The sequence below is a fragment of the Lissotriton vulgaris genome, chromosome 3_1 (assembly GCF_964263255.1).
Source record: "Lissotriton vulgaris chromosome 3_1, aLisVul1.2, whole genome shotgun sequence".
NCBI lineage: Eukaryota > Metazoa > Chordata > Amphibia > Caudata > Salamandridae > Lissotriton > Lissotriton vulgaris.
In genome coordinates, this window is record NC_141689.1 from 907,997,687 (window position 1) to 908,022,682 (window position 24,996).

The 24,996-nt window shown below is 46.5% G+C and overlaps 1 protein-coding gene across 4 annotated transcripts in view; it reads left to right on the forward strand.

Moving 5' to 3' along the window:
- ENTREP1 (endosomal transmembrane epsin interactor 1) overlaps positions 1–24,996 on the forward strand; it is a 185,163-nt gene that overhangs the window by 100,524 nt on the left and 59,643 nt on the right. For all 4 annotated transcript variants that reach the window (XM_086961243.1, XM_086961244.1, XM_086961245.1 and 1 more), the window contains exons 7-8: positions 14,240–14,369; positions 17,545–17,623. In XM_086961243.1, coding sequence (XP_086817369.1) covers positions 14,240–14,369; positions 17,545–17,623 — 209 coding nt within the window. The remainder of the gene's footprint in view (positions 1–14,239; positions 14,370–17,544; positions 17,624–24,996) is intronic.

A 24,996-nucleotide genomic window follows, 5' to 3' on the forward strand; every position in this document is an offset into this window, starting at 1 on the left:
TAGGTTCAGTGTGTGGGTGATATACCTTAAAACTTAGGGAGAGTAGTGAGCTGATGCAAGAGTCACTCCTTTACTGGCAGCCAATGTAGGGAAGTAAGAACTGGCGAAGTAGCTTCCCTATGGTTGATGGCACTATACAGTCTGGTTGCATAATTTGGAGTCAACTTTAATTTACTAATACAACAAGAGAGCAAACCCAGATAAATAGCATTGCAGTAATCTAATCTAACAAGATTTAATTACCTTTAATACCTGCGTTACTAGAGTTAGCACTAAGTCAATTTTTATTCTGAGGTTTTCACCACTTTTACTTGGACTGGTGCTGGATCCAGTGAGGAAGACCAGTATGAAAGATTTAGAATTTCTAGGGGTTTTAGTATGCATTACATCACATTCCTGCTCATCCATTGCGGGGTCTTCAAGTGACATTCGTGCAATTTGGCTGCTGCAGTCAACGGATCACCTTTAAATGTGACAGTAATTTGAGTATTGTCTGCATATAGAAATAAGTTAAAACCAGAAGAGTCTATAACCTGAGCCAACAGGATAAGACAAAGGGGAAAAGGAAATGGGGATCATTTGGAACCGTGAAGCATACCGCAGGGGCACAGTCTTTTCGAGGACTTAAGAGGCCTGCGCAACCGTGAAACATCTCTGGGATTGACAGCTTGCAATCCAGAGTTTTGCCTTAGCAGTAATGCCGAGTTCAGAAAGCCTGACCATTGTGATTGACTGTATCGAAGGCTGCTGTGAGATCTAAAAGGATTAAGGCAGTAGGAATACCAGCATCAGCAGCCCATCGCAGCTCGCCCAGCACTGAACAGATGGTCAGTTCAGCGCTGTAGCCTGCTTAGAAGCCAATCTGAAAGGGATGAAGTAGTTTGTAGTTTTTTTTTTAAACACTTTATTAAGGCTGTTGAGGCAATCCACAGTAGAAAAAAAACTGAGACATGTCATGTACTTATGGACATCAAGTATCACAGTCAGCATATCAATCAGTACAACTAGGCTAACAGTAGGGTTGCACAATACAACATTGTGAATGATACAGTAGAATCTTTTTCTGATAAGGCAACTTAAGTACAAAGTGAACATAGCCAATAGCACGAAAAGTAAAGGAAAGATAAAAGGGACAGAAATCATAATTACTAGATTGCAAGACCAACACAGCAAATCATTTTGTATGACGTTAAGTGGTACCGTTGACAACAACCACATCACATCACAGTAAAATCAAACAATGAACCGTTCCACCCTACTAGGAGCTGAACGAAGAGCAGGAGTCCACACAGGCCGGAGTTGACATGAAGGTCCAAGAAATGAACCGCACAACGTGCTAAAACCTTCAACCACAGGCAGGATGCCCTCTGTGCCGGGGATGGCGGTGGGACCCCGACCCACCAAGGCCCCGCCCCAACACCTAAGGGGCGGAAGCACGCTGCATTAGAATCATCACCAGAATGGGTGTAAGGAAGGGGTGTCCCACGTTCTAACCCACCCCGGTCGGTGTATTGGGATGTAGGGACTGAGAGGGCGCCTCTAATGCCTTCCCTGCAATGTATTGGCGGTACGGACCCCAGATATCTGTAGGGCGGGAAGAGGCCGGGAGTTGGTCAGAATATTCCACACTGTTTACATTGCAGTACGCCACACTCCTTAGCCATGCATTGACCGTGGGAGCTCGTCGCGAGCACCAGTGCAGCGCAATTTCTCTCTTGGCCAGCAGGAAGTAAATTGATGTTAACTTGCGAATTTTGCGGGGAAAATTGGACACATAACCCAGCAGAGCAATCTCCGGTATGACAGACAGTGACAGGCCCAATATAGCACCCAGAGTGTTGTGTACTTCAACCCAGTAGGTGTGCAGCTTCGGGCAAGTCCAGGAAAGATGAGCAAAGTCGGCCTGAGGGGCGTTACATTTGGGGCAGGTGTGGGGTCTGGCGGGGTCAATTATGTAGGCCAACGCTGGTGTATGGTACAGTCTTCGAAGGAATTTAAAGTGTATGAGTTTGTGTCTGATATTCATGGAAACCTCTCTGGTCATGGCACAACACGCCTCCACTGGTCGTCAGAGATTTGTGTGCCTAGATCCTGTTCCCTTGCGGCGCGAACCGCCTCATCGGACGATGGGAGTGAGGACAAGCACAACTTGTAGAGTTTGGACACAACGTGAGCCCCCAATGTATTCTGTATGATGGATGTAAGTGTCGGAGTATCGTCGGGTGGTAATGGGAAGGTGGGAAATGTAGCACGTATCAGCGCCCTTATTCCCGCGAGCACAAAGGTGTCCATAAAAGTGCGCTCGGTGAAGCGGGGGTCTTCAGGTATAGTGATAGCATGGCCGTTGGGAAATAGATCACCGATCGTACTCAACTGGAATTTTGAGAGCGACCGACAAATCACCGTTTCACCCGTTATAGGGAGCCAGTGGGAGTTGGGCAGTGGAAGGGCAGGAGAGTACAAAGTGTCAATGTGCAGCAAGCGCCTAAGTTTGTCCCAAGCCCAAGTTGTCGTGGTGAGGGGGAGTATGTCATGTGGGTCGTGGGGGAGGCCTTTGGGGAGAATGGCGTCCAGAGACACCGGGAGCGCTGCGTCGGCTTCGGGCTTCAAATGTTGGATCCTGGCATCCGGATGGTACCAAGGGTGGGCATACGAGCACTGAGCGACCAGGTAGTAAAGGTAGAAATCTGGGACCCCAAAGCCGCCCCTCTCGTAAGATAGTGTCAGCGTGCGCCAGGCTAGGCGAGGGCGTTTTCCCCCCTACACCAATCTCAACAGGGCAGTGCGCAATTGGGTGAAAAAACTTTGGTGAGAGGGATCGGAATGTTGTTGAAGAGGTATAAAAACCGGGGCAGAACCACCATCTTAACAATGGCAATGCGCCCAGCCATTGACAAAGGGAGGCGAAGCCACCTTTCAGTGTTATCCTCCAAAAAGTCAAGAGCGTGGCCATAATTCAGGCGAATAATGGATACGGTATTGAGATGGACATGGATCCCAAGGTATATAACGGAGTCCTCACACCACTCCAACGGGAGGGAGCATGGCCACCGCACAGTGGCGGGGGTGAGTGGAAACAGTTGTGATTTGTGTCAATTTACCTTAAGGCCTGAGTGCTCGCCAAAGCGCGTAATTTCAGACAGCAGGGGTTGTAGATTGGTCTCCGGAGTGGGGACGTACAAAACCATGTAGAGTGATACCAAGAGAGGCCCGGTGCGGAACTGGAGCCCTCTGTGGAGATGTTTCTCCTGGAAGTGACGGACCAGGGGGTCCAATGCCAAAATAAAAAGTAAGGGAGATAAGGGGCACCCTTGTCGCGTACCTCTGGAAAGAGTGAACCTGTCGGTGATGGTGCCGTTAAGGCGAATGCGGGCCGTGGGTGCAGTGTATAGCAACTCGACGGTCGCAACAAACATAGCAGGCATGCCCATCCTGCGCATCACGTCCAAGAAAAAAGGCCACTCCAGAGTGTCAAAAGCTTTTTCGGTGTCTAGGAAGACCGCAGCAGCCGGGGTGGCGGGATCTATTCTGTGCAGAACCGAAAAAACCGTGCAAAGGTTCAGTGATGTTGACCTCTGAGGGACAAGGCCAGATTGCACCAGCGAAATAATGGAGTTCACCAGTAGCGCAAGCCGCATCGCTAGTACTTTAGCCAGGATCTTATAGTCCAGGTTTAGAAGTGACAGTGGGCGGTAGGAACTGCAAACCGTGGGGTCGTGTCCTGGCTTGGGCAACAAAACTATGACCGCTTCACGGAGTGTCGGAGGGAGAATACCAGACTCCAGGGCCTCGGCATATACCTCGACAAGTATGGGCACCAGTTCCTCCTTATACTCCTGATAGAAATCGGCCGTGAAGCCATCTAGGCCAGGCGCCGAGGACCCCTTTAGGGAGTCAATTGCCTCGGCAATCAATTCCGGCGTGATGGGATGTGCTAAGAAATCTTGCATATATTTCTCCAGGAAGACCATGCAATTTCGTTAATGTACGGACCCGGATCACGACACTCGTCAGGAAGGGCAGACTTGTATAGATGCCTGTAGTAAGTCAAGAAGGTGTTGCAAATGGCAGGAGTAGAGAAGTGATGCGTACCATTTGTATCCGCTATTTGGGTAATGTACGCAGCCTGCCGAGGTGGGCGTAGCAGCTGGGCCAGCAGCCTGCCCGGCCTATCACCCTCTCCATACCGGCCCGCCGTATGGTACTTGCCTAGATATCTCAGTTCTTTGTCTGCCGCGTCTCTGAACTCCAGTAGAAGCTCAATGCGTCGCGTTTCATTGATCGGGGAGGGGTCAGCAAGGATTGCGGTCTCAACAGCTAACAGGTCGTTTTCTAGGCGGGACAGGGTCGCACGTATGTCGCGCAGCGCTCCAACATGCTTGGCGATGCATACCCCCCTTATGGTAGCCTTGAATCCCTCCCACAATGTGGCCCATGTAGTCACAGAGCGAGTGTTAAGTTCAAAATAGTCTTCGATTGCGGAGCGAATCTCCTCAGTGAAGACCAGGTCCACAAGCGCCCTTCCAGGAAATCGCCACTGCCACTCGTACCCGCCCAGTCTAGGGACCGCAAGTGACAGGACCACCGGTGAATGATCAGAGAGGGTGCGGGGAAGGGTGCGAAGATCCGTGACCCAACCCGCCAAGCCCGGAGAAAGGAGCCAGTAGTCAATTCTGGTACTCGTGTTGTGGTAGCCGGAGTGATGCGTAAAGGCAGGGGTGGCAGTGTGTCGCGTGGCCTCTATATCCAAAAGTGAAAAGTGTGAGCATATGGCCGCCACCGCAGCACGGGCAAGCGGCTTACGATCAGGGGAGGGGGACGTGCTATCCCTACTGACGTTCAGCAGTAAATTGAAATCGCCCCCTATCGCCAGTAAGTCAATGTCGGAGTGTAATAGTGACAAGTATAGTGCCTCGAAACAGGCCGGGGAATCAACATTGGGACCATATATCCCCACAATGGCAATTTTATGACCAAACAGCAGCCCATGGAGTATCGCATATCTACCCTCCCCATCAACTTTGCTACTCGTCAAGACAAAAAGGATCCGCTTGTGTATTAAAATCGCCACCCCACGCGCATATCTACTGAAGTATGAAAACACTCTGTGAGCTCCCCAGCCCCGTGCAAAGGAAGCCGTGTCGTTTTGAACCATGTGTGTCTCTTGTAGAACAAGTACATCAAGCTTATGTCTCTCTGCATATTGTACAACTTGTTTCCGTTTTCGGGTGGAATTCAAGCCATGGACATTCCATGTCATCAGTGTTAGACTAGAAGGACCAGTCTGTAAACATATCTGGGCCATAGCGTCAAATCAAGGATTGTAGGCAAGAAGTGGTCATTGAACAAACCAGTACCATGTGTCTCGCAATCATACACCAAAAAAAAGAAAAGCCACAAAAAATACAAACATCCCCACCCGCCACCCAGCCTCCCAACACCCCAAGAGAGGCAGAACCCCACTAGTTTCTGAACAACAATGCAGAATGACAATAGCCAAGTGTTCAAAGCACGTAAAAGTAGCTGCATAATGAAATCTAACAAACCCCCAAAAAAGGAGCAGAATATGCAGGCCTGAGCCATGGGGGGAAGCAACGCTAGCCCCCGAGCGGGCAACCCAGTAACGCGAGAAGAGTGGTATTAACTAATAGGAACCCAGCTACATTGAGCCGTCCCTTCAAGTAGAAAGGTAACCATGTCCGGAGTGTTATGGACAATCAGCCCAGACCAGTGTCTGTGAACAAGTCAGCGCTGGCTTGTGTATCAGGCTGCTGAGGAGAGTTAGGTCTGGAGCCAGAAGCCGAGCCCGGCCCTTTTTTGTATGTGTGGCAGAAGTCTTGAGCCTCAGCTGGAGAATCGAAGATGCGTAATCTGCCATGAACGTCCACCTTCAGACGGGCCGGGTATAGCATGCTGTATTTCAGGCCGAGATTACGAAGTGCCGCCTTAACGCTGGTATATTTCCTCTGTGCCTCTTGCACTATCACAGTATAGTCCGGAAAAAAGGACAACTTGTTCCCCTGCCACCCACCTCCCCCATCTCTCGTGCAGCCCGGAGTGCGGCATCACGGTCACGAAAGTTCATGATTCTGGCAATAATGGGCCGGGGCAATTGCCCGGAACGTGGTTTAGGCCCCAATGACCTATGTGCTCTTTCCACGACAAAGCCAGCCGTGAAGGTGTCCTTGCCGAACAATTCAATAAGGAGGTGTTCCACAAAAGTGTCGAACCGGCCAGTGGCTGTCGTCTCCGCCACACCAAGAATTCTAATGTTATTCCGCCGGCTGCGAGCTTCCAAATCCTCGTTCTTGATGGCAACATCTTTAAGAATCTTCTCAACCCTTTCCAGCCGCTTTAGAGTCTTGAAGGACCCGTCCTCCAAATCAGATATTCTAGATTCAGCCAAGTCTAGGCGCCGGTCGTGGGCTTGCACAGTGGAGCCAATATCAGACAGTTTTTTCTCCAGACTGTCGAATCGGGTGTCAAGGGCCTTGAAGCCTGCCCGCATCTCCCCCATCATGGCGGCCATCATGGATGTTGCATCGCCACTGTCATGTGCCATCTGAGCGCCCGAAGCCGCCCCTGGGGGGGGGTCGGCAGCAGGGAGAGGCGTCTTGTCGAAGTTGAGTGTCCTCTGGGCTGGATCCTTTTTTTCCCATAGTGGAGGACGTGTGGCGGGGCCGCAGCCGCAGCGACAGTGGCGGAGAGCAGGGATCAATGGTAAAGCAGAGACCAATGTCGTAGGCCACTAGAGCCCGAGGTGCGGCAGGCAAGCGACCAGGCCCCAGACCAAGAAGCTAGAGCAGGGGTATCTCAGCCAGAGACAGCCAGCGCAATGGAGTGTCGCCGAGGGTCCACAGTATGAAGGTATAAGCCACCTCAATCGTGGCTGAGCAAGTATGGACCTCGTGGCAACAGCGAGGAAGCGTGGAGGGCGTGCTGCATGGGCGCACGGCGGGCCGCTGTGCGGTACCGGGGAACGCTCTCAGGCCGCCCAGCAGTCGCGCGGTCCGCCGCTCCCGCTCTCCGCCAATTCCCGCAACCACCCCCTCAGGTCCGCATGGGTCCGTAATCCAGTCCCCGGCTCCCACACGCCACTGGACCAAAGGCCCCAGCCGCACCTGAGAGCCAGCCAAACCAGGGAAAAACGGGAACCGAGCGGCAGTGGAGGCGCATACGCGAGGTCGGCGGGGGAAAGAACGGAGAGGAGCGGGCCGCGGCCGCAATCGGCCGAGCTGCACTCACCCGGCGCTCCAGCGCAGAAGGAAGATGGCGCCGAGGTCCGGAGGCCTCAGATCCCCTCCGCCGTGTTTGCCGCGACCAGCTGCTCCAGTGGCTCTGAAACGTCCCCCTGGCAGTCCGGGGTCATTTGAAGGCAGGTCCCGGCGTCCGGTGCAAGCAGGGGTTGCACATTACATCCTCACTCGCCTATCTCGGGCGCCCGCTCGGAGGAGCTTAAAAGCGGAGCGGCCATTACGCTTGCCGCCGTGGCCACGCCCCCAAGTAGTTTGCAGTTGGCCGCGAAAGTTATTGCTAAATCACTCTATCAATATACTGAGGAACTGCAGATGTGAAATATGTCTATAACTTGCTAAGTCCTTGGTATTCAGAGGGTTTTTATCAGAAGGGGAGTGGAATAAGCCTTTTGTAAAATATCCAGTACATGCCTTCTCTAAAAGAAGAGTTAATAATCTCTTTCACCCGGGTGAGACCTTAATCTCTGCTTCACATGTTTTCATTTGCAACGAGACCAACATTCCAGTTGAAGGTCCTTATTTTGTTGCTGGTCTAGACACTCTGTTAACATTCAGGCCTTCCTTAGAAGTATAAATAGGCTTGGTTTTATCACTTCCTTCTGGAATTGCTCTGTGGGGAGTGAGAGTAAGTTTGTTTAATGAGTCCAATAGTGGAACTGGAGCGGCTCCTGCAGAGTATCACTATCCAAGGTGGCTTCAGAATGATCAGCTCTCCTTTGACTATAAAGTGCATTGGAGTGAGAGCGCTAGGAAGCTTCTATTGAGGGCAACATTTCTAAAGTATCCTATGCTTTATCCATATTCCTCCTCTTATTCTACTGATAACAAAGATAATTGCTTTAGATTTTGCATGCCCCACTTGTATTATTGACTGTGGGAATGGCTCACTTGTATTAAACAAGGGCATTGTTTTGTACTTAGATACCGGGAGCCCTTTTTCTGACTTTTTAAGGTTAGCTAAGTTTTTTGTTTTGCCAGCAGGCATTTTTATCTGCTCTTTATATGAAGGGGGAGGACTGCCTGACAATGATAGTATAATTTTGCGGAGCACAGAGGATGGCATTGAGAGATACCCAAACATTAAACTGGATTTGGTTTTGAGAAACTGGGGAATAATTCACCGTTCAACTATGGGTCCAATTTATGCCCATATTGAAGCCCTGAGAATCCGCTAACTAACATACAACAGTAGAAGAGAAAAGTAAACCTATTTTATTTGCAGAACACATGGAACAAATAGTCACTTCCACCACCCCGCTTACATATTCGCAAACCCCTTCTAACCCTGGATATGCTACAACTGTAGGCACATTAGATTCCCCAAACAGACTTTCCTTTCATATAGCTAGCCACATCAAATGGCTGCAAACTGCTGCACCACTCACTTTTGCAATGAAGGAGAAAGTACGGACCAGCTTTCTCTAACATGATCTCCGTTTCTTGCCGATGATGTAGGTGATACGGGTAGTCTCAGCTGTCTAGTTTGTCCAAAACAATTTTTAATGCACTGTTCTTTCCCCTGCTGCTGTTGATCCGTCAGTCTCAAAAGAGTATATTGCAATTCAAGCACCAGCAGTGAAGGAGAAAGCACAGACTAGCCTTTTCTGACATGATTGCTGGTTCTTGCAAATGATGCAGGTGTTACAGGTGGTCTCAGCTGTTGAGTCTGGCATGAACAATTTTTGACGCACTGTCCTTTCCCATGCTGCTGTTGATCTGACAGCCTCAAAAGAGTATATTGCAAATCAAGCACCAGCATTCAGGTTCTCAAGTGAATTGCTGCTAGGTTTGCCAAGGTCTCGGAATTTGATCTCCACATGATTTCTTCCTTGTACTCTCATGCCGAGTGGCAAAAAGCTGAACAAAGAACAACCGACTGAGAATTGAGGTCAGCCATTCACTCTCAATAGTACATAACCTTAGCAACAACAATGAATACACACCACCAGCAGTTGGTACCAGTCCATCCTAGCTAAGCTGAATCTCTTCCCCCTCCACCTCCTCCCCTGCAACCACCCACTGGTGGACCAGGACTGCTAGCTTAAATGAGCAGCCTGACGGGAGCTGAAATGGCATCCAGTACAGTTTGTGATCAAAATGCACATGCTACTTTTTGGGAAGCTATTTTGTTTTCCACAAGACAATATAGCTCCATTGATTTACATACATTTTGTCCTTTTTTGAGAATCAACAAATGCAAAGGAATATGCCTAGTTAATATGGGGGAGTTGTAGATTTCCAATTCTAAAATTTGTATTGTCACCAGTACCAGGAATTTAGTTTTTTTCCCTATTGTAATGTATTCTATCATTAGAGCGTAGTGAAGTCAATGCAGGTTTAGAATGTTGGGTTTGCAGAAGAATAATGATGTGTTATACTAAGCTCCATATGTGGGGTAGTCATTGGCGAGCCCCCAGGCTGCGGAGGATGCTACAACTGGTGACGAGGATGGGATAAGTAACCCGAAGATTGACAGTGCTCTCCCAGAGAGTTTGGCGTGGTCCGGCAAACTGCTTGTACGTGCAAGATGGCCGACGAGTAAGGGTCACCGGTCGGGAGCTCCCGGGCTAGGGATGACCTTTTTGGAGAAATATCCCAGAGAGTGGCCCATCTCGACTCCCCCACCCCCGTAAATAGGTGGCTGCAGCGCCACAATTCACCAGTACCACTCGGCTCCCATTCCCACGGGTGATGATCCCGGGGAGGAGTGAGAAGCCACGGATAGCATCAGCGGAGCTGCGCCATCGCTTTGCTGCTGCCAGAGCTAGCCCGCCACCCGCAGTCACGGACACCCCCGGCACCTCCACATGCTACTCACGGTGAGGGCACGTGGGTCTCGGAGGCCCCTGGCACTCCAGCAGGTCTTGCCTGGTCACTCATGGTGCAGATGATCGGAGCGGAGACGGCGGCTGGCGATATGCTCCTCGAGGGGAGAGTGCGCACTGAGTGCATGAGGTCTCCATTGTCTGCTGTCACGCACCGCAGGATTGTGACCGGTGAGCGGGGGCACTGTTGATAACCCTGGGTTTCCCTGATGTCTGGAGTTGGCGGGGGGCTCCAATGACCTGTGCCCCCATTAGCCGTGATTTCTCCAGGTCAGATACATGCAGGCTGAGCACAAGACTGGTGAGAGAGAGGTGAGTTCCTGGTTGTCCGCTCTCTCGTTTACTCCCCCCCCCTGATTGGTGTCTCGGGGTTCGATGGTCTGGATGTCCGCCATTTTGTGCCGAGGGTCAATGTGAAGACAACCCGAGCCCTCTATCTTGATGGCATTGTTCTGATTTTCAACTCTCCGCTTGTTTCCTGTCTTTTATTTTGTTGCCCCAGCCGGACTGTGCCCTCTTCACGTTCTCCTCTTAACATGATGCCTTTTCTCTTTTTGTCAATGAGACCTTGCCTTTGTTTCGGCCCAGGGTTGATGGACTGGTCCTGGGTTGTAGCATGACCTCAAGTTCAGCCCGGGGATCCAGCTTGCTGCTTCCCCCACTTCCACCCGGCCTTTTACCCATACGGCCATCCCCCACCTTCACCTCAGGGATTCCTCCAGACCCAAATTTCATGTCTGTAAATATGTAATATATAAGCGCTTTTTAACCCTTTCGCTGCTGATGACGAGCTCAGCTCGTCATCACCCACGGGTGTCGTGTGCTGATGACGAGCTGAGCTCGTCATATCTGCACCAGAATCGCAATTTGCAGCACAGCGCAAAAATCCCCACAGCAGCCATGTGGTTAAAATGTAACCTTGAGTGAATATGCAATTTGTATACATATATCTCTAACCACAAGCATTTGTAGTAGACCTTTGTACTTACTACTACTCCTATGTGATTGTAGAGTTTTTCTGTCTAACCATTAGCGTTTGTAGTAGACCTTTGTATTTACTACTACTCCTATGTGAATGTAGCGTTTTTCTGTCTTTCATCTTCCTTGAGTGAACTTGCAACTTGTTTATATGCAACTTTTGCTGTTTGTACCTTTAATGTAACTCATGTAATCCAAAGTCCTTATCTAATGCAACTGGTTCTTATGTAAAGTGCTCTGACACCTTTGGGTAATGTTCGCGCTATATAAGATTGCATTTAAATAAACAAATAAATAAATAAACAAGTGCTTCCGTCGAATTGCTGAATTGACCTTTGGTGTATGTGGAGTCAAAGCGCAACCCCAGTCCATATAAAGCATTTGAAGATGACTAAAGCATCACTAAGAGATTTACAAATGGTTGGCCGAAAACCTGCTGGGAAGGCCGCAAAGGTAGGTACCGCATTACTGCGCAACCTTAAGCCATACATCATATGGAGTGATAGCGCTGCGAGGCACAGACCAATTAGGTGTCCGGCAGGACAAAGAGATGTTTACAAGCAACAAAATTCAAGTACAAGAAATGGTAATTTGCTTACCAGAACTAAACTAAGACAGTCGTTGTGCCATAGCCCTGGGGGATGGAAACCCAAGGAAGCACCCGGGGTTGTGCTTGCGAAGCTGTCCATACTCAAAGTGGCACACCACCAAAGCTGCCGGGTGGTGGCTCAGAACAACTACCAAGGTCTTCTGAAAGCAAAGGACTGCCATGGAGACCAAGAGAGAGGTCAAGGTTTCCTGGCCTGCCCAAGATGAACCAGATGCCAGCACAACACAGGACCTTAAAGATGATATGGACGAAGCAGGTCCTGGTGACAAGCAGACGGTGTTGAACAGAACTTCACCTTTAGTGTCAGCCAATATCGTAAATGGTTATAGTGCAACTCCCTTCTTGAAACCACCACTGCAGTTCAATAAGGCCTAAAAACTGAATATTAGCAACAGATGGAATACCTGGATAGAGACATTTGATGATTTCATTGATGTGATTGAAGAAGTAGATAACTATAAGATTATCAAGTACCTTAAGAATCTTGCTGGTGAAGGTGTAAAAGAAGTCATAAGGAAAATTCCACGAGTTTATGAAATGACATACAGTCAAGCAGCCTTGAATCTTAAGTTCAATCCAATGATTACTCCACACACAGAGCTTAGTATAAGACGTCTTTATTCTTCTGCGTGTGACCGCGAACCCAATATTCTAAACCTGCATTCACTTCACTATGCTCTAATGCAGTTCCGGAGTCCATCAGGAGCCACAAGGGTTCTGTCATTACAAACTCACACAGTTCTATATCTCCCCTCTGTTAAATAAAAAATGTGACATTTTTGCAAATATATACACAATCATAATGAGACAAGATGCCATGCTCCCAGCATGTTTTGACATCTTCTGAACTGCAGCATATATTTTCAGATTGGCAGCTTTTCCTGTTAGGTAGTCCCCAATGAGTCCTTCCCCTACCAGAATCTCTTCTCTTTCTAACACAAGTGCATCATCTAAATCTGAATCTGTCTCATGCCCAGAGTTGAAGTTCGTTGTTTCACCAGTTGTGTCGGATATACAAAAAACATATCCTGACAGTCAGTCTGGCGGAAGCTTAGCAGATAATGAGTTGGTTGACTATTCCCAGAACCACAGGCCCTCTGAACACCCTTAATTGTGCATAACCAGAACAGTCAAACCATGTCAAAAAGAGGTGTCGGAGCCTCCTGCCACACACAAAGTAACTTTTGAAATCGACTCTGCCACTACCCCCAGACAGAATGTCCTACCATGGCCACCTTTGTGGTCACCTATTGAAAGGGTGGAAACAGAAGTCACACTTAGGTCACAGCCATGAGGCACATATTGGGGGGAATCAGAGTGGTGAGAAATGGTTCAGGCAGGGTTTAATTGTTAATATATAAGCATAAAGCAGTCATTAAAATTACTTTTACACTGTTCATCCTAAGACTGTACCTGCTCAAGCGCTACTCAATTAAGTCTGTCCAAGTTACTTTGATTGCTGACCCCCTTCTCGGATATAACATTCAAAGTTGTTCTCATATTCAGCCTAGCAAATTGGGTCAGGGGGATGTGAGGCGCAGTCCCCTAATTCCTCTGTAATTCTCAAAGAGCTTTCAACTGTGTGTTGTCTCTGAGTTTGTTCGCTTATAGACATTGGGGGATGGGGGGCAGAGCAAGTACTCTTGACCTTGTGAGTACCTTTACTTCTAAGAAGCTCTGAATGTTTCAGGAGGCAGTAACCCCTCCACCACCATCATGGGGTAGTTCCCTCAGTCCCCAACGTTATCTATAGAGGAGGCAGAGACACCTATATGAGAAGTGTGAGAGGAAGTCACTCCAGAGGCTGGTTCCATCAAGTGCTGTCCCAGTATTACCATTAGACCCTCTGGGCAGCTGTGGAAAAGCCAGTGTCTTAGATAAGCTTTCTGTCTTCTCTAGTAACCAGGTGACTGTTCCTCCCACCCCCACTGTTGTGATGCCATCTGGAGTGAAGCCTGGATGCCTGTCTGTGTTCGCGGTACCCCACCCTAAGAAGGCAACGGTGACCCAGCAGCGAGTCTCATCAGCTAGAACAAATCCTCTGCTTGCATTAGGTGGAAAAATGAAGAGGAGATGGATAGAGCTAAACTCAGAAAATCTGCTGTAGAGGAAGGTGGGGCTACATCATGCACTGTAGCCGGGAAGTAGTTGTGCAAAGAAACGACGGCGCAGTACACTCTATGTAATATGGCTATTCCCATTTACGCTTGATAACTGTGGCTACTGCTATTGGCTGAGATTAATGTGACCCCTTGCTAGGAGTGTATGTGACCTCATAACAAACCTTTGCAACTGTGCTTTCAAGTATGACAGTGTTGGTCACATTGCTTGGTCATGAGCACCTAGAAAAGAACCCAATAAGGCCACTTCTATCAATATATGATGGCTAGTGATCTTCTTGTCAAATGTCTATCTATGTTCCTTTCCTCTGGAATTGTCTGGGAGAGTGGGATCACACCTCAGCTGACAGCATAGGGACGCTTCTGTGTTTTAAAGCAAATAAGCAAATAGTGCGATATAATAAACTCCATTTGCATAAAATGGTAAGTAATACAATGTGTTGCTTTTAGGATACATGGCACTGATGTGATTCCCTTACCTCACATCTATGGCACGAGGATGAAAGGGGTTGAACTGTTTTGTCCGATGGAGCCACCACCTCCTTATGAAGCTGTCATTGGTCAGAGGAACACTGATGAGGTATTGGAATATTCTTCCTTCATCTTAGCAAAGTTAATGAATGCCTGGATGAATGCGGTTAAGATGACTCAAACATCCTCTAAAGATCTTTGTATATGTCCGTGTTTATTACTCTATGTTCCTGTAAACTGTGATGCTTATTTTTGAGTCAACAAGGAAAGTGCAAAGATGATTTAGAGTATTGGCATTTGCGACCACAGGGATTCTTTTCCTCTGAGTTTGTGGCCTTATCACCAAGAAGGCATGCATAAGAGAATCAAGTGGCACATCCTTTTACGGGGCTGTTGTTTTTTCATTTTATAAACACGACTAGGAGGGATCTTTGGGGGGTACCTTTGAGGCAGGTTGCTAGTTTTCAAATAAATGGAATTGAAAATTGCTGTTTTTTCAGTCCCAAATCAAAACAGGCAGTCAGCTGGAGCTCAGAGATAATGAAAAATTAAGGCCTGGTGTTAGGAAATGAAAGGTGTGGTTACATATATTGGCAAGAACGCTCATCAGAGGTACTGCAGAGAGCGCCCACCCTTTTTTCACTATATGTGAATGGGGTGGTGGAATATCTCCAGCAAGAACCATCTGACGCCCCCTGTCTCGGAGGAGTGCGGATCCCCACCCTGCTTTTCGCGGACGACACGCTCTTGATCTCCAAGACTCCGCAAGGCCTCCAGAAACTGCTAACCCGTTTCCAGAATTTCTGTGCTGCAAAGGGACTTGTAATCAACGTGGACAAAACTAAGTTCCTAGTCCTAAATCCTCCAAGGAAACTGGGCCGCCCTCCTATTCTTAATTCTGTTGCCTTGGAGAAAGTATCCGAATTTGACTACCTTGGAATTCGGATTACGGATAGCATGAACTGGTCACCTCACATTGCTAAGATGGTCCTCAACCACAAGAGAGTAGGAGGAGCCCTCCTGAGGGAATTCCGGGCATCACCTAGGAGGTCGCTTACCCCAGTAATTGACATCTACAAGGCTAAGGTAGTAACATCAGCCTTGTATGGGGCCGAACTGTGGGGGCATTGCTGTCTGGACGCCTTAGCAACAGTAGAGAGTAAGCTCCTAAAATCCATAATCGCCATCCCTCCGAGCACCCCAACAGTTCCGGTGCTGCTGGATACAGGCTGTAAGAACATTAAAGACCAAGCCCAGCTTCGCCCACTCCTTCTATGGACACGTATTTGGAGGGGTGAAGAGTTAAAATCGTATGCTGTTGGGTTGGCGGAGATAATGAGCTTGGGTGGCTGGGCAAAAATAAGATGGTTGAGAGATACTAAAAAACTTCTGGAGAAAATTGGACTGGGGGACTGTTGGTTATCAAGATCGGCTCCACCAAAAGAGGTGCTGAAGAGACTATACTGGAATTGGGTTGCGGAACAGCTAGTCATAAACCCGGAACATTGCAAGTCCACAGTTGCCTTTTTAACAGTAAAAGATGTTGTAGTTTTCGAGCCCTATCTGGACCTAATTACTCTTCCATTTGACCAAGCACTGTATTTTAAATTTAGAGTGGGCTCGCTTCCACTTGGGGCTCTGGTATCAAAGTGGAAATCTGGTGCTCACACGTCCCCTTATTGTGCATGTTGTCCTATTAGGATAGAGTCCATAACGCATATCCTATTTGAATGCCCGGATTATGCAAAGCCCAGGAGCTTTTGGCTTAAACCCCTTTGCCGGAATATGGGCACTCGTAGTTATCTAGTAGCCCTGCGCATCCTAATGACGGATACTTCCCCCCCTATTGTATGTGGCATAGCCAAATTTTTAAAACAGTTTTGGTTGATTCGATGCAAGAGACTGTCAGTAACGGTTTAATTCACTTTTAGCTAATTTATTCTCTGCATTATATGTCCTTTTTAATTTTTTAAATGTGCATTTAATATTGCCTTTTTAAAATGATGTTTTTTGTAGATTTGTAAATGGCTGTATTGTGTGTACGCTTATAAGATATCTTGCATATCGAATAAAAGCTTATCAACAAAATTACTGCATTTTACAGAGTGAGTTATGAGCTCTAGATCAAGACTGAGCCTAGTCAGTCAAAAAACTAGTGTCCTCATTTATGAAAAGTGACGCATCGCTGCGTGAAAACAGCGATGCGTCACTTTTCACTGCGCACTCCTTGCGACACCAATGATGCGTCATATTTAATGTATGACGCATCATGTCGCAAGGACTTACAGATACGTCAGTATTTCTGACGCATCTGTAAGCGCAAAAGTGACTCATTGCTGGAGTGTGTCACAAAAGTGACGCAACTCCAGCAATGCGTCCTTTCACATGGGGAAAGCCCCATGTGAAAGGGCTTGCGTCAGTCTTACGCCTGCTGTGAGGCAGACGCAAGATTTTGACGCAACAGCATCCTAAAAGTGACGCAGTGAAATCGCATAGATTTCACTGTGTCACTATTACGAGGCTTTTTGCGGGGGAACGCCCCCTCTGCATACATTATACCTGACGCAGGTATAATGTGGCGCAGAGGTTTAAAAAGTGACGCATCTACCTAGATGCGTCACTTTTTAAATATGGCGCAACAAGGCGCATTTTGTACGCCGCTGGTGCGTCACAAAAAGTGACGCACCTGCGGCGCAAAACTGACGCAAGGCCTCATAAATGAGGCCCGAGGAACCTTTATCTATTTAATGTTTTTATTGATTCTGGATCCGACCAGTTCTGGCATAAGAGTTGTTCGATAGATTATGACTAAAAGAATACTATAGTAAAAGATACTAAGGCATGCATATGGATTATGAGGGTATTGTCCATAATCATAATACCACAGTGAGATGAAATTTAAGGATCTCAGTCAGAATCCCCAAGCATGAGGGTATGGGTCATGGTCCCTCTGATTTACAGGTCTTAATCATGGAATCATGGATATGACAGAACTGAGAAGATGGTAGACAAGTTCAAAAGCTATTGAGGAGGAACAGTGTGATCTGACCATTCTAGGTCTTGCTCATTCAAGAGGTAAAACCTGGTAAGTTAGGGCCTGACACCTGATTTCCTAAGCACATATGTGTGTCTAGACCATGCAATTGGTGATCCGTTTGGAAGGAGGCACTTTCACAAGGTACCACTATACTAGATGGAGATAACGGTTCACAGTGGAAAAACTCATAACTACATAGTATTGTGTGTTTACTTATCAGTTTTTAACTGTTAATTTCCTCTCACAGGAAGCTGCTGTCCAAATCACTGACCTGGGATCGATTAGTACTGGCACATCTGAACCAACTACCATTCAGATACCCAAAGGTAACAAATAACAGACAAGGTGCTTAGTTTGTAAAATAATAAGTAGGTGCCGAAAGCTCTGCTCAGCGGCCCATGGCCGGTTCTATTAAATGTCTTTGCACCAAATACATAGGCTGCATAATCAATGCCTCTTCATTCCAAACTAGACACTCCACCATGCAAACACAGGACATATTGCTCTTTATATCCATAGCGGGCCAGCAGCATTGTATTAGTCTTATGTGCACTGTCTGAAAACAAGATCTACACAATCTCCCACACAGTTGACAGTTAGACGATTAAAAACCTGCACGAAAGAGTAATGACAGTTACTCTGCTGTACATTTCCAATGGTGTAAAAGGCACAGTGCAAACAGTATCTCAGTGGTACCCAAAACACACTTCCCAAGCACTGGTCATTCATAACTCATTGCTCCGGGTTACCCTCTCCATAGCCATCACTTGTCAATGCCATTGTATCTGGGGCCAAAATCCTCCATCATTCACTACCGAATATATTGCTATGCCATTGGGTATATGAACTATCGACCGTCAAATTGTCAGTGGTGGGAGTCAGATTCATCATTCCCCGAGTCCTCCAACAAAAAGGAAGCAGGTGCCCTTGGTGGGAGAATTGCAGGGCACCCACTTGTTGCTGGCTGTGCCTCGGGGTATAGGGGGTCCACACAGCCCCCCCCCATTCAGTAATTAGCTGGGCTCCAGAGGATGGGATCTCCAGGGCCAAAATTGACCCGTAGCACCCCTCCCCTTTGATAATGTGACAGGGTCCCAGGAGATGGGGTCCCCTGGGCTGAATTTGGCCCCAGGGAGGGGGCCAACAAATATTCATTACATAGACCCTGGGGGATGGAGTCCCTGGGGATAATATTGGCCCGGGGATGGGGCACCCTGCCCCCCCCCATTTTGAATATATAATGGGTGCCCTGGATGGGCTCCAGGGCATCCACCATTTAATGGGCGGGCCACAGGGGATGCGGTCCCCATGGTTATTATAGGCCCAGGGAGGGGGGGTGCATGCCCCCTTCCCTTCCCCCTTTTAAATATGCAGTGGGTACCCTGGGTGGGCTCCAGGGCACCTACCATTACGTCAGGTTGGCCCTGGAAGTGGGGCTGCAGGCGCCCTTGCCCCTACACATAATGGCTGGGCCGCGGATGATGGAGTCCCGGGGTCAAAATTGGCCAGAGGAAGGGGAATGTGTACTCCCTTCCCCATACGGCTGAGCCCCGGGAGACGGGGTCCCGGGCCTGAAATACGGGCCGGGGAAGGGTGCTACGTACCAGTCTCCTCTAAAAAATGTGGGAGACCCCGAGGGATGTGGTCTCTGGGGCACAATCTGCCCGGGGAGGGGTCTGCGTGCCCCATCACAGGATGTCTGCTTTTGGGGATTGGTTATAGGTCCTGGCAGAAGGCCGTGTGTGTGGCATGGGCCAGCCAGGCCCTGTGGCCAACCACCCACCGCGCATGGCCAAAAGCTTTGCGCAAAATGGGGTTGGCTGTATAGGGCCCTGTTGCCAACCCCCAACTGTATTGAAAAACGTGGAAATTCACTGAAAAAAACACAGGTTACAGGGGCATTATGGTTACGAAATAGAATTTAAAAAACCTTAGAAATTCAGTAAAAAAAAACAAATGTTACAGGAAAGTTATAGTTAAGGTAAGAATTTACATACATTACATACATTACATTACAAGAATTACATACACAAAACCGTAGAAATTCAGCAGTTATAGTTCCAGTTATGTCAAAAACTCTCACCAACTATAACTCGTGCCCTAAGGTAACTATATAGTGCGCCCTCGCCATGCACAGCTAATTAACCAACATATTACATCCCTCATGATATCATTGATATTCATTGATATTATCAGTGCAACGTTTGCTGTAAAATTATAAAATTATTGATGAGAAAACTGTGCATGGTGGGGGTGTGAGATATGGTTACCTTAGGCCACGAGTTATAGTTTCTTGACATTACTCTAACTATAACTGCTGAAGTTCTACGGTATTGTGTGTGTAAATTCTGAAACTAACTTAAATGTCCCTGTAACCTTGGTTTCTTTTAGTGAATATATATATATATATATATATCTCGTAGGAAGTCCTTTCCAAAGAGGTCGGTAAGGAAGGAGCCACTACGGATTTAGATGCTTCAATAATCTGCTTATTTGGCAGAGACACAAGACGCGTTTCGACCTCTGACGGGGCCTTGGTCACATGACCATGTAACACACCCGCGGTCTTTTAAGCCCGTTTGACATGACAGACTTATCATACACATAGAAAAAAGTGCAGAAAATGTTATTTACAGGTGAAAAAAAAGGGCAGTGATTAAATATAAATTATTTTTATACGTTTTGAAGTTTTTCGTTAAAGCATTAAATCGAATTACGAACATTGTCTCATGTTAATCACTTTGTATTGCACATTGTAAATTTGTTGGTAAACATGTAGTATGCACAACTGGATTTCAATGTTTGCAATTGATCATTTACTTTTCATGATGAATTACATTGTTGCTCATCACCTTAAGTGCAATTAAATTTCATTTTGAGTTTGCTTAGGTTGCGTTTGTGTGTTTCAAGAATAGTTCAAAAGAATGTAAAGTACTAATAATAATGATCGTGATTATTTACATACAGATGTTTACAAAAATTCAAAAGGATAGGTAGGTAGATTGGGTGTAGTACCCATTTGGAGAAAACTCAATATCTTGGCCATGATTCAAAGTCTAAAGACGTGTGTGTGTATATATAACATAGGTGGCTTACGTTGGATTTGGTTGAAAATGCATTCTTTTGTCTGAAAATATAGTGATTGTACAATAAGACAGAGGCCTTATGGTATAGTACTGACGTTGAATGATTGCCAAATAAATATTCCCACTTTGATCAAGGAGTGACGATCATTACCAAGTAACATCTTAGTTCTCAGGTGCCTGTATATTTAATGTTACTTGGTCAAGAATCAAACAATGCCTTTGAGAACTGCCTGTATGCAAAAAAAAAAAATGACACGCATCAATATAAAGTTTGTAAATTTATATTAAATGAAACATATCAACCATAATATTTGTTTGAAATACCAAGGTTGAGCTTTTGTGGTGATGTAACATGAGTGGTGCGCATTTGAATTTGAGGTTACATGAGACCCTAACTAAAAACACCAGATGCTGATCTTTTGGGCTGGGAGGCTACCTCAAAATTGTTGTGTTTCAGTGTCCTAAGTGTGAATACAGCTCCTCATAATTGTTCATCCCTTCAGTAAAGGCAGAGCCTGCCTTCAATATGAAAACTGACACCATCTTCCTGAGGGCGTATATTCTGTTTCCACCTCTGAGATGTTTAAGCACTGTATCCAAGCTAAGAAATTTGGCTTTGCTCCAGTCACTTTCATGCCTTTCTTGGAAATGTTTGGCTGTACTGTAGGTCCGATCTTTGTTTGTAATCTCCCTAAAATGCTCAAGTATGCGTTTTTTCACCGGGAAGGTGGTTGACCCAGTGTACCATTTGTCACAGGGGCAAATGATAGCATAACATACAAAGTCAGTGTTGCAGTTAATGAGCTTCGGTATTCACCACTTTTGGGTTGTGATTTCTAGCCTTACCTCTTTGACATTACTGCTGTGCTTGCACGCTTTGCAGTGCCCACAAGTGTAGAACCGTCTGCTTTGTCCTAACCAATTTGTCTTTCATGGTGTTAAGTGACTTTGGACTAAAATGTCTTTTATATAGACATTTATCTGAAATGTGACGGAGGGAGCTTGACCCACTGCCTCCTTTAAGATGGGATCTAGTTTTAAAATGTCCCATCTTTGTTTCAGGATTCTCTTTAAGTCACCTGCCTGACTGTTGTATTTCTTAATGAACCTGATGGAGTTTTTCCCTTGCTCATTTCTATTGGCTTTTTTCGATGATTTGAACTGGGCTTTAGCTCTGCTGATCTGTGATACTCCCTGTTCTGCCTTTTGTAATGCTTTAGTGGGATAGCTTCTATCTCTGAGTCTTTCAGTCATAATTCTTTTGGTATCCTCATAAGCTTCCCTAGAGCTACAATTTCTTCTTGCCCTGAGAAACTCACCAAAGGGGATGCTCCATTTGAGGTTGGGTGGGTGGCAACTTGCGGCGTGCAGAAAGGAATTCCCTGCGTAATTCTGATGTTAGGATACAATCTCTAGTGTTAAGTTTCAGATCCAAGAACACTATGATACTCTTGCTTTTTTGAATGGTAAACTTAAGGTTGGGTTTATTCTCATTGAGTTTGTGAAAAAATTAATCTAGAGCCTTTTCTTCCCCGTCCCATACAAAGAAAATGTTGTCAATATATCTTAGTCCTATACTGACGTTCTTGGTCCATTGTTCTAGTTCATTGTTCCAGAGTACATGCTTCTCCCAGCAGCCCACCAACAGATTGGCGTAGCTGGGGGCGAAGCAAGTAACCATGGAAGTTCCCTGTATCTGCTTGTAAAGTTGTTGGTTAAACAGGAATACATTTTTCTGTGAGGCAGATTTTGATCATTTGTAGGATCATATGGGTGTGTTCTAGCTGGCGAAAGCTTCCGGTTTGTAAGAAGTGTTTGAATGCCATCAAGCCATCGTAGTGTCTAATGCTGGTGTATAGATTTTCTACGTCTAGTTTTACCAGCCGAGTTGTCACCCCAAAACACATTTTTGAATTTTTTGCAAAAAATCCTTGGTATCTCTGACGTATGAGTTCAAAGTTTTAACAGATGGAAACAGAAAGTGATCAACATAAACTGATGTGTTTTCAAAAATGCTGTTTAGAGAATATATTAAATTATAGCCATACAGTTACAATGCCCGTAAGCCAAAGGTGTGCGGTGATTATATTAAAGGTAATATTGGTATAATTCATTTTTGTGCGTTCCGGTGTGATGAGTAGGCTCAACTTGCCCCTCTACCTCCCACTCCTCATCTGCCTGGTATTTACAGGCTTTACATATTTATATATTCTATTACATTAGCTCTTGAAGCTATAAAAATGGCAGAACGTGTTTAAAGCAACATGATTCTGAGGCACTTGTAACATAGTTGTCAACATTAAATGTACGCTTTTCATGATGTTGTTTTTGCAGGCTCCAGAAGGCTCAAGATTGATAGTGAAGTTGCAGTTCTAATAGGCATTTGTTGTTCATGAGGCAAAGAACTTCTGTAGTGTGAATTGGCACTTTTAGAGTGAACAAAAGCGAGACAGTATTTTAAGACATACAGCTAGTGAGTGAGAGCCTCCATACCCCTCAGGTTGGTAATAATCAGACCTAGCACCCATGTGACTATGCACCAAGGTTTCAGAATCACTTTCTTTGAGTAACGCTGTACTTCAGGGTATTAGACTAACATACTAAAAGGAAGGGTATTTTGCAGGTGCGGGTCTCTACAAAAGAAAGAAACTGCTCCAAGGTGTCAGACACAGAACCTGTGAGTAAGTGTGTGCTTTTCTGGGAGATTACCTCTCACTGCAGGTGTCACCTAAAGCATATAGGTCACTATTTTTTTCCTTCTTACCATATTGATACATTGAATAGTAAAAGTATTGCTTGTTTTTGCCACTGCTTGTAAAAACAGTAGTAAGGGCTTCATCAAATGCAAGTTGTTATTGTAACATGCAGGACTAACATCTAAGCCTTGGTTCTGCACTGCACGGTTCGAAACAATCAACTAGTGAGACTCGATGTAACCCAATTTAATAAGTAATGTAAGTGCTTCTCACTCAGAATGTACACGAACAATCGATCAGGCAAAAACATTAACATGCCTGTTTTGTCCCATTTTTGCCACCAGAACAGTGTACCTTGATACATGTGTTCTTATGAGAAAATATGCAGTCATTAGAGGTCGTTTCCTGTTCTCCCTTCAATATTGTGATATGCAGACAGGATGCATTAATTTACTTGTTCTTTGGTTCTGCTGTCTTCCTGTTTGTGAGGTGTAGGGCATGAGTTACTAAAGAGTTACCGTAAGGGCTTCAACATGAATTGTACCCCAGTAGAGACTCCCTCACCAAGCACAGGGAGGCTGCCATTGCAGGCTGCGGGCCTTGGTGCACACAAAAGGGAAAACAACATGGCACCCATCCCTGTGTGACATGCCCACAGACACTTCATGCAGCCTGGATAAGTCTCCCTCAAAGCAGGCCTTATAGCCCTCAGGCAGGGTGCACCGTGCTGTATGTGTGGACATATCTGCATGAGCGGATATGCCCCTGTGCTGGTCAGTTCAATTACTGCCAGTACAAGTTAGCAGGGAAGCCATTTTAAGTACATGTGCAGGACTCTAGTCAAAAACAAGTTCCCCCGCTACATGATGGCTTCACTGAAATCGAAGATGTTTGGTATCTGAACGACTGGACGTGCAGGACGTGTGAGCTGACCTCTCTCCCCGACCCACAGGCGATAGTGAGAGACTGCGAGAAAGATGCAGGTTTAAACGAGCGGAATTGAAAACGGAAAAGACACGAAAAATAAGAAGGAGCGTGTGTGAACTTTCTGTTCCTTTTTTACCTTGAGGAGAACAGCGCACGAGTGGAGCAATGGAGAAGAGAACGCTGACACCGATGCTGATGCTGAGGGTGCTCACAGCGTTAACGAGACGCCGCCGAACCTGGTGGGCGGCAACCCTCACAGCTGCTGCTGCTTGGCCTCGCTTTGCCCATACTGAACGGCACTTCAGGAGAGGCTGTGAGCAAGGAGGAGCGACAAGAGTGGTTTTCGAAATGGCTCCGAAAGGCACACGAAAAAAAACGGGACCCAGAGACCAGCAACACCGTGGTAGTGAATGGAGGTGAGAAAAGTACAAGTGGGGCTGCGGCTGCAGCAAAGAAAAACGGGACAGGGGTAATGTCAGACGTTTCCAGTCCTGCTAGACAAACGATCTCTACCCTATTTTTAGCTGTAGAAGAAAAAAAACGAAAGGATGCAGCGCGCAGCCCACAGCTAGAGAACAATGCAGGAGATATTGCTTTACTGGAGGGGTTACAGGAGGATAACCGGCAAAAACAAGCTCCAATCATGACGCCACAAACGGTTACTATATCACCCCAAAACTTGCCCTCAGATGAAAATACTGCAAGTAGAGACTATACTGAGCCTTCTAAAATTATTGATAAATTAGCAGGAGGACAAGGCACAGCATTAAACACGGTAGAGCAAGCCTTAAATGCTAGGACAAATGCAGCGGCATCCAACGAGGCAGAATCCGTGGATTTCTATTCAGTTTCAGAGAATTCTACCTCTTCATGCGAAGATCTGGCCATACAATACTCCAACCAAATGCGTATGGAGGAAATCGAAAGCGAGGTTGATGACGATGAAATTGATGATCTTACAGAGGAAAGCCCTATTACTGTGAGGGGTGA